This window comes from Formica exsecta, unplaced genomic scaffold (genome assembly GCF_003651465.1).
Source record: "Formica exsecta isolate Colony F162 unplaced genomic scaffold, ASM365146v1 scaffold247, whole genome shotgun sequence".
Classification (NCBI taxonomy): Eukaryota; Metazoa; Arthropoda; class Insecta; order Hymenoptera; family Formicidae; genus Formica; species Formica exsecta.
In genome coordinates, this window is record NW_021849743.1 from 290,834 (window position 1) to 304,533 (window position 13,700).

At 35.2% G+C, this 13,700-nt stretch overlaps 3 protein-coding genes and 1 long non-coding RNA gene across 9 annotated transcripts in view; 2 read left to right on the forward strand and 2 right to left on the reverse strand.

Annotated features, from left to right (window-relative positions):
• Positions 1–109: 109 nt before the first annotated feature.
• On the reverse strand, positions 110–4,065 carry LOC115236297 (protein king tubby). Of its 2 annotated transcripts, none has more exons than XM_029808651.1 (8): positions 3,769–4,065; positions 3,026–3,161; positions 2,803–2,895; positions 2,175–2,347; positions 1,892–2,059; positions 1,490–1,835; positions 1,091–1,243; positions 110–934 (listed from the first exon to the last, which is right to left on the reverse strand). In XM_029808651.1, the coding sequence occupies exons 1-8, from the start codon at positions 3,808–3,810 to the stop codon at positions 801–803; spliced, it is 1,245 nt and encodes a 414-aa protein (XP_029664511.1). In that variant the 5' UTR covers positions 3,811–4,065; the 3' UTR covers positions 110–800. The 2 variants fall into 2 exon arrangements, with proteins under 2 accessions (XP_029664511.1, XP_029664510.1); XM_029808650.1 differs by having other exon boundaries at positions 2,175–2,350.
• Positions 4,066–4,163: 98 nt separating this feature from the next.
• Positions 4,164–5,458, forward strand: LOC115236299 (DNA-directed RNA polymerases I, II, and III subunit RPABC1). Of its 3 annotated transcripts, none has more exons than XM_029808655.1 (3): positions 4,164–4,297; positions 4,393–4,701; positions 5,051–5,458. In XM_029808655.1, the coding sequence occupies exons 2-3, from the start codon at positions 4,400–4,402 to the stop codon at positions 5,379–5,381; spliced, it is 633 nt and encodes a 210-aa protein (XP_029664515.1). In that variant the 5' UTR covers positions 4,164–4,297; positions 4,393–4,399; the 3' UTR covers positions 5,382–5,458. The 3 variants fall into 3 exon arrangements, with proteins under 3 accessions (XP_029664515.1, XP_029664516.1, XP_029664517.1); XM_029808656.1 differs by having other exon boundaries at positions 4,199–4,297; positions 4,369–4,701; XM_029808657.1 differs by lacking the exon at positions 4,164–4,297 and adding an exon at positions 4,301–4,319.
• LOC115236298 (protein enhancer of sevenless 2B) lies at positions 5,456–11,954 on the reverse strand. 2 transcript variants are annotated; one of them, XM_029808652.1, is made up of 6 exons: positions 10,916–11,954; positions 8,800–8,897; positions 8,467–8,586; positions 8,089–8,254; positions 7,792–8,001; positions 5,456–7,543 (listed from the first exon to the last, which is right to left on the reverse strand). In XM_029808652.1, the coding sequence occupies exons 1-5, from the start codon at positions 10,991–10,993 to the stop codon at positions 7,792–7,794; spliced, it is 672 nt and encodes a 223-aa protein (XP_029664512.1). In that variant the 5' UTR covers positions 10,994–11,954; the 3' UTR covers positions 5,456–7,543. The 2 variants fall into 2 exon arrangements, with proteins under 2 accessions (XP_029664512.1, XP_029664513.1); XM_029808653.1 differs by having other exon boundaries at positions 7,792–7,965; positions 10,916–11,950.
• A 1,254-nt stretch (positions 11,955–13,208) lies between these two features.
• LOC115236312 overlaps positions 13,209–13,700 on the forward strand; it is a 10,388-nt gene continuing 9,896 nt past the window's right edge. For both annotated transcript variants that reach the window (XR_003884167.1, XR_003884168.1), the window contains exon 1: positions 13,209–13,381. This is a non-coding gene — a long non-coding RNA (uncharacterized LOC115236312). The remainder of the gene's footprint in view (positions 13,382–13,700) is intronic.

The following is a 13,700-nucleotide window of genomic DNA, read 5'->3' on the forward strand; positions in this document are numbered from 1 at the left end:
TATATATATATATATAAAAGAGTTACGAATTTTTCGTGATATTCATTAATTTTGTAATTAATATTTTGCAATATTGATAATGAAATAAAAATATTTAAACATATATTTTGTAAATAATTTTGCCATTTCACAATCTTTTTTTTATCACACACACACACAATCGATAATATGATATAATCCTTTAAATGCACAATGAATATCATGCCAAGGCACTGTAAAATCATATATTTATGGCTTATCATTTACAAACACCCTGTGCATAAATCGCTATTCATAAGAATATGTCAAATATTTAATATAAAGATGTACTGTGTTAAGTTTCTAAATCACTGGCCAAGAGATTCACATGGATTTTTACAAACAGCAATAATTTTATGTCGGTAATTAATTTGAAAGAGAAAATGAAAATGATGATCACAATGCAATGTGCAACACTTGAAATGTAATGTCAGCATTATCGAATTATTTATGAAAAATTCAACATTTTTATATCACGAACAATGTAGCAATCATCTCACATTATACATTTTCTGTAGAAATAGGTTTGCTACACGAAATACGAAAAGTGAACACACATTTACAGTGATTCGTATTTCACATTTAATCATATAATCGAGTTTTTATAAAACGGTTCGATATCATATTCTGGTACCATTCGATACTATAGATTGGTACTTACTGGTAATCTACTGATTGTCCATTAAAAAGCTAACGATTTAGAATGCTATAGTAACTCGTGCAGGCAAGTATATATACTTAACTGATTGTTTACATTTGATCGATGACATGACCGCGCTCTTTTATTCGCACGCTAATTTACTGTCGAAACTACTCAGAGCGATGGCAAATGCCTGGACTGTACAAAGAGGAAATCTATAATCCATTGTAAAAACATCCTCTGCAACACGTCCAAATTGCATCACAACATATTCCACTGAAATTAATTAAAACCCATAACAATGATAATCATACGCGCAATATATCATCAGCATATAATTTTATATATTGTGTGATATTTCCAAATAAATTGATATAATTAAAATTTCAGAGAAATTAAAATACAGAAAACGTTAAATTTCGCTTTGCTCACCGTCACTATCGTGAACCACTTGAAAATTTTTTACGGATGCCTGAGTTACTCGCCCATGGAAGTTAAGCACATAGGATTGTGACTCGTCGTTCCATACAGGTGTCTTATTATGTAATTCTATTAAATTGTCCATATGTTTCGATTTCCAACGTTCTGAAAGTTGAAAAAAATTATACAATATGTTGTAATAATATATAATTAAATAATTTTCTATTCGTAATTTTAATTATAAAACCACATATTTTTGAGCTACAATATAAGCAGAAAGCATATAATATTATTTTGTTTCATTAGATATTTTTGCAATTTGGCATATAGTTCTAGAATACATTTCATTTGCTTTAATTTTTTATTATATGTTTTCTGCATACATTATTTTAATATTAAAACTATAATTACCAAGCAAAGTTTCTGATTCGTCCCGCGGGCATATCTCCACTCGCTTTTGATCGGGCGTCATACCTGGTATGATGACTGTCATTTTACGTGGCCCTTTAAAACCTAGAACGTTCGTATCGTACACTACCGCGGCTAATTCTTGCCGCGGATTGAAACGCTCATCGCGTTTGTCATCTTTCATTAGCGAGTATCCGTTGTCATAAATTGTGAATTGCGTTCCCAAAAGATTTGATCGAAGTTTACCTACATAAGACTCTCCTCCTCTCGAAAGATCCGTAGGATCGGTTGAGATTAAGTAATTGCTCGTTGTGCTTTTTTTCCTTTTTCGACCAGCCAATAAAAAGATCTACAAATATACAATTGATATATGGAAGATCGAAATGAACAAATGAATAAATGTACCTTCTTTCCATAATCACGTTCTAGATGTAAAAAGTAGGTCGGATAAAGACCACGATCCATTCCTTTCCGATCGCGAGTTATTCGACATTTGTAATACATTTTCTTATTCGCCGGTTGTAACACGAATTGTTCAATGTTACCTTCAACATTTCCTTCCAATTCTGGACTCTAGAAAATCAGAGGCACAAAAAGCAATTATTTCAATACAATCTTTTTCATTTTTAGTCTTATACTCATATATATGATTATGTATGAAAAAAAAAAAAATTATAATAATACGTACAGAAGAATTATTATCTCTATTAATAAGAGTATTAGTTCCTTCCGATGGTGCCACTCGAAGTGGCGAGGAACGTGATAGAGACTCTGAAGGTGAATGCAGATCTATGGGTGATGATTCCTCGTCGGCACAATCAACATTTTGAAAACTTTCGTATAGACTTCTTTCGTTGACCACTGCTGATATATATTAGTATATTAAGATATATATTATATATGTGCTTAAACACATTAGTTTAATTAGTGCGTCGGTTTAGTATGTCGCGAATTAATCGCGTTTTCGTGTAATTTTTCATTTTTGTTCCGATAAGCGGTTCGATTTAAATCGGTTAAAATTTGATCAATTGCCCCATAAGAGCAGAGTGGGAGCATCTTCGTTTAATTCCGTCCCCACTCTTGTCTTATGCACCATATGGTGTCAATGTATTGTGTCTTTGTATGTAGATAACTGTACACCACCGACCCTTCTTTTTCACTACATATATTGAAGACATATATGTTTTGATTTGATGATCTGATTAGAACAATTTAACATAGCTTCTGCGATATTATAGCGTTTATAAGCCATTACAATACGATAATAATCATATATGTATTTAATATATTTTTAAATAATTTTTAATATAACTTACCATTAATTGTCCCTTCACTAGTTTTTCTCTCTGCATATGGTCCTACATCTGCATTCGCTTGAGACATAGTATATTGTAATGGACCATCGTATGCTGTAAACATATTACAATATCTTTACTAAAGATAATTTTGACATTCCAAATTGCATTTATGATAACCATTAATTGTAATCATTTTATTCGTTAATAATTATAAAATCATTTTATTTTTATATTATGTTACCATGAAGTTCCTTGTTTGGATTCATCCATCTATTTGAATGACTTCTAAGTTGTGCACTGGATACATTAGATGCCTGCACCATTCCACTAGCACCAGTTTGCCTTTTCTGTTTCATCTTTTGTGCAATTAATTGTCTCTATATTGACATACAAGATATAAATATATTATGATACAGCATAATTTGCCAATATAAAAATAACAAATGAAAAATTAATATTTTGACTCAAAAGATTATTGTTTAAATATATAAGTTCAGTTTGATGGTATTCACAAACTTCATTCTTGCGTGATCTACTTAATTTTAAAATATATTCCCAGCGTGTGTTATGCACAAATATGTATAATATAAATATACATTTTTTTAAATATAACAAATAACTACTATATGACATATAAGATCTATGTAGATTTTAGTCTGCATATAGAGAAGAGGAATTCAAGGCTACTTGAGAATATTAGCTATTATTATCCAAGCTTTCGAGCGTTCGTTAATTATTCATAGAGCAGTTATTTAAAGTTTAACTTAGATTTCATTGCTTCCAATTGCTTGTGCATATAATTATACGTCGCCAACAGTAAATTACTTGGGTAGATTTTCCATAAATTGATTCTTCTCGTAACATTTTTGAAAATTAAATGGGTCGCGCTATATCGTATGAGAAACAGGGTTACATGCTCGGAGACAAAGTTTGCGTGTTGAAGGTAAAAGACTTGCGGTTAACGTTATCGTGCTTAAGTCACACCTGCTGTTCCAGCTTCTGCTGTCGTAAATCGAGCGATGTCATCTCACGTGAAATTGGTCGTCGGATAACAAATCCAAAGTTGAAGATACACAGTCTCAGCCGCTGACAAATCAGTTTTGTTTACGTCAAGCACACTCGTTCATTTACGGTACCTAGGCAACCGTTCACTCCAAACTGGACGGCGCATCATAGCCTTCATGGTGAATTCACAAAGGTGAAGATTAAATGACATTTTCGTCGCGCCGTGAAAATACCATATACCTAAAGTCGAATTAGAGTGCATTCTGTTTGACGTTCTATGTACGAATCATTCGAATAACCAATCAAGACGAAAGGGACAAAGATTTCTTTGCTTCGATTGGTCAATCAAACGCTTCGAAATTCACTGCGTACATGGGTACTATGAGTAGTAAACGCGCATGCATCTGATAATCCCACGACCCACGACTCACGATCCACGATCTTGAAATTATTATCGGTGTTTTCTTCTTTGTTTTCTTCTTTTCTTACAGGATACAGGATACGGAGAGTGAGTGGGAACGATTGCATTTGTACTTGTTACAGCTCTACGTTGCTTTTTTTGCATCTCCAATCTCTCAGATTATTTCATATATATAATTTCAGCACCGATATGGATGACGAGGATGAGACATATAAACTGTGGCGCATCAGAAAAACTGTAATGCAATTGTGTCATGATAGAGGTTATCTCGTAACGCAGGACGAATTGGATCAGACATTGGAGCAATTTAAAAATCAATTCGGCGATAAGCCGAGCGAGAAGAGACCGGCTAGGAGCGATCTCATTGTTCTTGTAGCGCATAATGACGATCCTACCGACCAATTGTTCGTCTTCTTCCCAGACGAGCCGAAAATTGGCATCAAAACTATAAAGACCTATTGCCAACGTATGCAAGAGGAGAAGATTCACAGGTGGGTCTATTACACATATTTCAATACATTTTATATTATTATGTCTGTTTTGTCATTATATATTATCATTATAGATTGTGTCACACATAATTGTCATTTATATCATTTGTTTGTTATTATCATAATATCTTGCTAGTTTGTTCAAAACTAGAAGAAGTATTAGCTTCTCAATCAAACTAACAATTTTTAAGAAATTATTAATTATTGACGACTAATTTTAAATAATCTCAATATTATCGGATAGCATAATATTAAAATTGAACATTATAAATGCACATTATTATTATGTTATTCCACTTGTACTTAATATATGGAAAAAATTATAAGGTATTATTATTGATGATTACAGAGCAATTATTGTAGTCCAACAAGGCATGACACCTTCAGCTAAACAATCGTTGGTAGACATGGCACCAAAGTACATACTGGAACAATTCCTGGAATCTGAGTTATTGATCAACATTACTGAACATGAACTGGTACCCGAGCATATTGTTTTAACTCCGGATGAGAAAGAGGAACTGCTAACGAGATATAAGCTGAAGGAAAATCAATTGATGCGGATACAAGCTGGCGATCCAGTGGCACGATACTTTGGTTTGAAGCGTGGACAAGTCGTCAAGATCATTAGGCCATCGGAAACTGCAGGGAGATATATATCGTACAGGCTAGTTTGTTGAGGGAAGAAAGAGGGAAAAGTATATCAAAGACAAATTGTAATAAATTTTCATAGATTAAAGAACACTGCAGTTCGAAATTTGCCATTTATTGTACCAGCATTTTATAATGGCGTCCTCTTCTACCTGTTCTGTTATATCATCGCGCTAATAATAACTACAATTATATTATATCATGTTATTGCTATGTGTAAGAAACTGTGGCACCAAGTGTTAAACATACAATCAGCAGTGAATAATTGATTCTCATATTTACGTATACGCCGCGTTTTCCCTTATCTTCTCTGTAAGTTTCATATTTTAATGCACTTATGTTGCACGGCGATTACATGCGTAAAATGCTTGCACAGTTTATCAGCTCACATTTATAGTCGATATTAAGACATATAGCTTAAGTTAATTAGCAATAGAAACAGCAATCGTACAAAAGAGAAAGCGACTCGCGACGATTTATTCACGATCGCCAGACTTGGGTAAACATTTGTTTTGTTATTTATTATTATTATTATTATTATTATTATACATTGCTTGGTCCAAAAGTATTATGCTTTACAGTGTATTTTAAAGTAAGGATATATCGGTAGCAGAGTTTTTTCTTGGAGCAATTTTAATTTGATTAATTCATCGATTAATAAATAATCACATTAGATATAATTCATTAGGTGATTCGTTCTACTAATAGTAGATACATAGATCTTTTCGAGTCTAATTGCATTTGGTCAAGAAATATGTTTGAATTATTATATTATATTGTTTTTTTCTCTTATCTATTTTTTTCTTATTAATAATATTCTTTAATTTGCACACAATTTAAGTCAAAGTTGTATTTATGTAATTCATCAGCAGTCTACTAACGTAGTTAAATAATCAATCGTCGCAAATTTGAATCTCTTGATTCAAAAGGGTATGACATTAAGTCACAAGACGTGCTTGGATTGTTCTGTAAACATCGAGACTTTTGAAATTCCCCAATTTAAATTTTACTACATAATCCCTACTAGATTCGAATTTCTAATATTAAAAATATTCTAGTGCCTTTATTTCTCTAATTATATGGGACAAACGTCGAGCATTTGTTATTAAAAAACCAGCGCAATGAAGATATTGATCGTGAAACGTGAATTTCCGTTTCTAGGATTTATCGCGGTCGGTTGATAAAGCTAAAAGCATACGACAGCAGGAAGTCTCTCGAATGGCATACTCGCTATAGCATGTAGTAAATGGGCAGACCGACTGGTCACTCATTATACTCGTTACGAGATAAATGCTACCGGTATAATAGCATGTTATCTCGCGACGCTGTTATTCGAAGGATTATAATCGGTACCGTTTGGGCACAAGTAAACAAAGCACACGCGGCCATAATTAATATAATATATTGTTATCAATAAAATGTAACATAACACATTAATAGTCATAATTATAATAATAACCATAAAAGATAATAATAATTACACAATAATGCTACGAACTTTTGTGCTTTACGCCGTAAGTAAGGAAAACGTAGAATCATCAAAAAGAAGGCTTATAAAAAAAAAAGGAAAAAAAAGAAAAGGTAAAACAAAAATGTACATATGCGATTATTCACGAACGCAACTCCGCCATAGGTGGAGATCGCGCTCTAGAGACCCTTAGATCCTTGGAGACATACATAGATACTTAGATAACTCTTAGATAAAGGATCATTATAGATTTTTTGTTAGAATTTTATAAATGCTTAAATCTTTAGATCCTTAGGCATCTTTTAGGCATCTTTAGATCCCTAGATATTCGTAAACGCATTCATATATCCTTGGATCTTCGGATATCGTCGGATATCTTTAAATATTTAAATCGTCTTTAGATCCTAGATGTTGTATCTTCGTGCTCGGACGTTTCGATGTAGTATATTGTTTCTTTTTTCTCTCTTCCTCCAAATAAACGCGATAACTATTCTTCTGCAATACCATCTTGATGTTGGAATATATGATCACTTTTAATCGTGTTTATACTCAGAAGACTTTTCGACGAGACCACCAATACACTTTAGCGGCCCATTCGATAGGTGAGGTTTGCAAAATATTGTTTATCAAATCCGCAGCGATTCGGATTCTGTAAGTGATAGTGGTGGGATAAGACGGCCGCTGTTCCCAATAACGGCCTCTGTGCATTCGGCCGTATAAGGCCTGAAAAATTACATTAATAATTAGTTAAGAGAGACATATAAGGAAAGACATATATATGAAGAGAAATATATCAAATGATAAGAAAAAAAAATGCAAGAACAAAAAACTGTTTTTCTTTATTGCATAATATTATCGTATTTGTTTTCAATGTCGCGCTTTTTTATTTTCACACAAATTGTATTTCATCTAAATTTATAAATAGAGAAATAATGTAGATATTATAATAGCAAGATGTATTGATTTCTTACCTAGGAGTGGTATGGCGTAACATAGGTAGACGGAAACAATCCCCGTCTATTACCGATCTCTCCGTGCCACCAGTGTTGATCTGTGCGGTCTGTGACAGTGATTACGTCCCCTCGTCGGAACTCTAACTCGCCCGGCTCCTGTGGCGTGAAATCGTAGAGCGCTTGCACCAGACACTGAAAGCCATGACACAATCGTTTTACGCGGTGACACTAAAATAATTAAGATACTTTTCTTGAAACATTTATATATTTTTTATGAATTAAATGTTCTGAAGAAAGAACAATATTTGTTTTTACCTCCTCTGGAATCATATCACGCAGCTTAACGTCTTGCGAGCGAGAAACAGATGCCGTGCGATGGTACTCTACCAGTTCATTGAGGCTATTAAACTTGACAACCCATAGAAAGAACTTGCCCTGTGCGTCTCTTAACACTTTAAAGTGCTGCACACCATCGGAGCATCTGTAGATATAACAACACTTATTTATTTTATTTAATATATTTAATAATTAATAACAGAATTAATTATTATATGTAGAGAATTTGTAGCATCCTTTTATATAAGTTCTATATAATACAAACTTTTCCATTTCATCGAAAAATTTTAATAATGACACAATAAATTGTAGTTATATAACCACATATTACTTATGTATCGTAACAAATATACTCACTTTACAGATAGGGAGAAATCACCAGGAGAGCTTTCACTGATTCTGATCAGAAAGGCACCTTCATGTTTGTTCGATAATAATCTTTCAGCGTCTGCTCTGGTTATCCTTCCATAGTACCAACTGTAACAAACACATATAAAATATATATAGAAAACGATTTTTGTATGTGAAAAAGGTACATAATACTATAAGTATATTTTTGTTGAGGAGAAAATTTGAAAAAAAGCAAAATTTTACACGGATATTGTATGCTTTATTAGATATATAATTTTTTTCTGCACATCAGATACATTTTAATAGCATGCACACATACATAATATTCCTAATACATACTCATGGCTCTTCATCTCGATATAATTACTTGGTATAAGCCCTTCTCTAGAATCTAATTCAGCTCTATACCAATTCATGTCATCCTCCATATTCAGAATCTACAAAAGAGAGATGTATTTTACATGGGAATTATATTATACATAAAGAGATTATATATAAAAAATATAATATTAATTATTATACACACATTTATAAAGATATATGTGTGCATCACACTACATAAATATTTTTACATTAACATTTCAAAGCAAATATAGAAAATAAAAACTACATATGCAAATGAAGAAGGAAAAAATTAATTATATCTGTTATATAAATAACATATTTTTGTGAAGACATAGTCCTACAAAATATAATCTTATCTTATTTTAGTAGTTAATTATTTTTTTAATGGCTGCTATAGATTTCTGTCTTGAATATCGCACGTTCAAAGCACTTGAATAAACCTTATCAATGATACCAGGCATTTTTACCCACTCCATAATTTAAAGAATAGATCGATATAAATTATTGCTCGTGTGATACAAAAATTACAGTAAAGCACAGATGTCGGACATAAAAAGTTTTCTACCCATTTATAGCGCAAAAAATATCGAGAAATTACTACGACATTTAAAAAAAATTGCCAATTCCTGCATATATTGTCACGTGCTCTCTACTATGAAAGAAACGACAAAGCGCGAAAAACATAAAGTTATACAAATCATTGATGAGATTTGTCAACAAGAGAAGAAACATAACGAAACAATACTATCGCGGATTTTTAAGGAGATTAGGAATTTAACCGACGCGGAATTGGATTCATTCAATGACAATGTCATTGACGACGATGAGACAATTACAATCGACACGGCGGCGAATTCGTTAAAAACGGGAGCGAATGAGTGGGTGGAAAATATCATCGCTATATCGTATCGTAACAAGAATAACGATAAATAATTTGGGACGCTCAGACAAATGACCGGCGAAAGTAATCGTCGATAATGACGATTTTTGCGAACGAGAGGAAAAACCCGAATCGCTCGTAAGAATAGCAATGATCATTGACAACGATTCGTCGCGAGTCGATAATTGTCGTCAATGATTGTCGATCACAAAACTATTATCGACGATTTATTGACCAAAAACAACCTAGTTTAACAATCTAAAAAATTAAATACGGCTTTTCTCATTAATGAGAAATTCTATATATATATATAAATTAGTGATCTTAATATGTATATCTGGATATTATATATATAATATTATATCATCGAGAATGTATAACAAATTAAAATATAAAATAAATTTGCAATTTTAGATCATTGAGTTTTTCGTGGAAAAAAATTTGCAAGACTTTTTTCTCATCGCTATTTTCTTATACATAATTTATATAATATACTTGTGTCGTAATTTTTACAAATGTTATCATATAGAAAGTTTTCAGTCTTTCTTAATTAAGAAATTCTTTCAAAGTTCTTTCTTCTACTATCAGGCACAATTGTCATTTTATCTTTCATCCATATAGAGAAAAATTAAAAATTACTTACAACAGATTGAAAAATATATCAAGTTTAAAATACATTTGCTCGCTTTAGCTACGTATTATTCTAATTTTTTTCCCCTTTTTTCCCCTCGAAAACGCGATATATCTGTGCTCGTATTCTTTTTAAACGCAAACAAGACGCAAAGAAAGTGCGACTATAAAAGAAATGGACGTAGTAAGAGTATTATTTTACGATAAATACTATCAATATCGTTTCAAACAATAAGAGAATTGTTATCGCTTCGAGCGGTAGTAAACATATATAAATGTCTCGCGTGCAGGCGCAACAGCTTTCCAGCACGGCGAGAGAACCGATCGACAGCGTATAGGTATGCGACACAATAACAATTAGCTTCTCGCTTCTAAAATGCATACGCGATGCGGAGAGAGAAAAGGAAGGAAGGAAGGAAGGAAGGAAGGAAGGAAGAAACGATAGATGTTTCGGGATCGCGGACGAGAAGTCCCGTGACCGCTGCGACGCGACGCGGGACGCGGCTCGCCTCCTCGTCTCGTCGCCTCGTCCACCGAGACAGGCCATGGGTGACGAACGATGGGACGATGGTCAGGTCGTTTGCCTAAAGTTGTACCAACCTTCAGGACCTGACTCCTGCGGAAGCTGAGCTCGTCCTCGGCGGTAGCCGTAAAGTCGTGCTTCGCGATCGCCTCCATTCTTCGCCGAGACGACGACGGGAAACGGGTGACGGGTGACGGGTGACGGGAGACGACGAACCGCTACTGCTGGAGGGGGCGAGAGGGCGCTCGCTATACGATATTTCGCACTGTAGCGGCGAGTAGCGAGTAGCGAGACGGAGTGCTACGTCCAGACGCGAGAGAGGAGGGGAGGATACAGGAAAAGAGAGAGAGAGAGAGAGAGAGAAAAGGCGTTCGTTGTGCTGCACGCAACGCGTATTTAACTCGTGAATAATATGCAAAAGGCAATATATGTATACGAAACTTGCTAGAGCAAGCGATATGAAGCTTCTTATTAGAGGGAGTGAGAGGACGATGTAAAAGGAAATTAGAGGAAGCGAAAGATTGCGCACAAAGCACAGGAAGAGAGGATTTATACGTGTGCAATATAGCTTATATACGCGAGATGCACGACGCGCTATATAAAGTGCGCGGAAAAGAAAGAGAAAAGGATAATAGGAAGAAGAGAGACACGCTTTTGATAAGGAGAGTCGAGGGATGCTTGCAGTTGTTGCTTGTTGCCGCGGCGACAGGGCGACAGGGCGACACCGACGTCACCGTCCTTTGTCCTTGCTCCGGCTGGCGGCTGGCGGCGGGCGGAGTCGGTCGAAATTTAAGGATATTGTACTCGCCGTATATGTGCGCGCGTGTGTGTTTGTGTACGCACACACAGGAATGAGGAATCTTGGACACGTAAGCCGTAAGCGAGCACCGATGCGCTCACGTATACACCTCGCGCACAGCTCGTCTTTCGATATACGCACAGATTCGCTATCTATAAATCCCGGATTAGAGCCTCGATCATCGTATTTTTATCACCGCGATCGCGATTCCGATTCGATTCCCGCACGTTACGAAACACGGAACTGTCAAAAGCGATCGCACGCACTATCGCGACAGTCCATCGCTGGTCTTATCAAGCATTACACTTGTTCCATTCGGCGAGTCTCGGCTTTACTCGGCCGTATTCGGCATTCGGCGTCGCTCATCACCTGGGTTACGTTCAAAGATCCGCTCGTCGGATCGAGTAACGCTCGATTGGCCAATCACGAATCCTTGCTCCTCTTGTCCCGATTGGTCAATGGAACGCCATTTCACCGGACGAGTAGATTTTTGAACGCAATCGGCTATCGCGCACGCGCGACGTCAAGTGACGTCATCGAGCCTCGCGCCATGGACGAGATACGAAAGGGTGCGTTGTATCCATGTTGTATCATCGTATTTCTACGCGACATATCCGTCCCCCGAATGATGGCGACTTTCGAAAGTTTTTTTCTATTACGCTTACGTCAGTCGTCTTGCGACGTCAAAAGCGGAACTCGAACGCCGGAGGGAGAGAAATTAGGAGGAAATACACGCGCGAACAGTTCTTGCAAATTGCGTCAAAGCGGATGAGTTTTAATCCAAGTCGTATACGGCGATAACTTTGCTCCATTTATTACCTGGTACATCGTGTAAATATCAGAAAACACGTTAATTTTGAGACGCGAAATTAAGAAGGGTTTCTCTCACTTTTTTTTCTACTATCTTACAATTAGCAGCACTGCTAAAACATTACACATTTGGTTCTTATATATATTTATATATAAGATTTTATATGAGAAAAACACAAGGTACACTAGTTTTAACCAACTCTTATATGTAGAGTCTTATAGATTTGATTTTCCTATTTTACTATTTTACTTAACTATTTTGTTTAAGCAATCTTTAAATTTGTCTCTTTTTAGAAAATCTGATGTATAATTTTGCTTCTTAATCATCATTACACATATTACACGCTTCATATAAATGTTGAAAATTTGAATTTCGCGCTTGCGCTTGGCTTCGTTATTCGTTGTCGCTATGCTTTATATTTCTAACTTCATGCCTCGCATAATCTGTGATCTTTATACAGTCGAAATGTCGAAAACGGTGGCAGTCGAAAGGTAAAATCATAAAATATATCCTGTATCTCTGATAAAAAAGATAGTAAGTTGATTTTGTACAAATCACACAAGACCAGTCAAATGTAGTTATAAACGAAAATCGTAGAAAGTACATTTCTTTGCAGATTTTATTCTCAAACTTGCTTTAATCATATTTATATTATTTAAAAATTCATGTATTACTTTTTTTTTTTTTATTTATATGAGTGAAAGTTGTGCTTTTATTTTTAAGCAATCGAATACTTGAAAATTAATAATTTAATATGTTTAATTTAACAAAATGACAATATATTTTATAATTTGTAGTTTCTCCATGGAAAATGACGAAGGACGAAGGGCCGCGCAATTGAGAGGCCGGAAAGTGGCGTCATCTTGTTAAGCAGCAGTCGGCAAATCAGGGCCCAGGGCGAGGCGATCCGTCTAGTGATGTGACAATAAACGGGTATGTGATTCTAATGCAATACGAAACAGGCGACGTAGTACGAAAATAAACAGAACACCTCGTGTTTACGGAAGTCCGTAACAGGTGTTTTTCATCCCCTTCTCCTCCTTGTGAACCACCTCCGCTTTGCTGTTCCCGCAACCTAACCTCCTCCGTCCGATTCAGAGATAGAGAGAAGGGGACAGAAATGCAAGCAAAGCATGTCCATTCGCTTACGTAGGCACTCGTCTTGCGTTCTTCGTGCAAACTCGTCAGCCGTTTCGGTCACGGATGTTTGAGTCCTTGGATACCGAGTATGTTCGCGTAAGAACCTCGGCAT

Excerpts from the sequence above, each read along its gene's own strand:
- LOC115236299 (XM_029808655.1), top strand. The coding sequence starts at position 4,400 with ATGGATGACGAGGATGAGACATATAAACTGTGGCGCATCAGAAAAACT. Across the intron at positions 4,702-5,050 it reads CAAGAGGAGAAGATTCACAG|AGCAATTATTGTAGTCCAAC; the intron begins GTGGGTCTATTA and ends TGATGATTACAG.
- LOC115236298 (XM_029808652.1), bottom strand. The coding sequence starts at position 10,993 with ATGGAGGCGATCGCGAAGCACGACTTTACGGCTACCGCCGAGGACGAG. Across the intron at positions 8,255-8,466 it reads GATTTCTCCCTATCTGTAAA|ATGCTCCGATGGTGTGCAGC; the intron begins GTGAGTATATTT and ends TTATATCTACAG. Across the intron at positions 8,002-8,088 it reads GTGATATGATTCCAGAGGAG|TGTCACCGCGTAAAACGATT; the intron begins GTAAAAACAAAT and ends TAATTATTTTAG.
- LOC115236297 (XM_029808650.1), bottom strand. The coding sequence starts at position 3,810 with ATGACATCGCTCGATTTACGACAGCAGAAGCTGGAACAGCAG. Across the intron at positions 2,351-2,802 it reads TAGTGAAGGGACAATTAATG|CAGTGGTCAACGAAAGAAGT; the intron begins GTAAGTTATATT and ends AATATATATCAG. Across the intron at positions 2,060-2,174 it reads ATAGAGATAATAATTCTTCT|AGTCCAGAATTGGAAGGAAA; the intron begins GTACGTATTATT and ends CTGATTTTCTAG.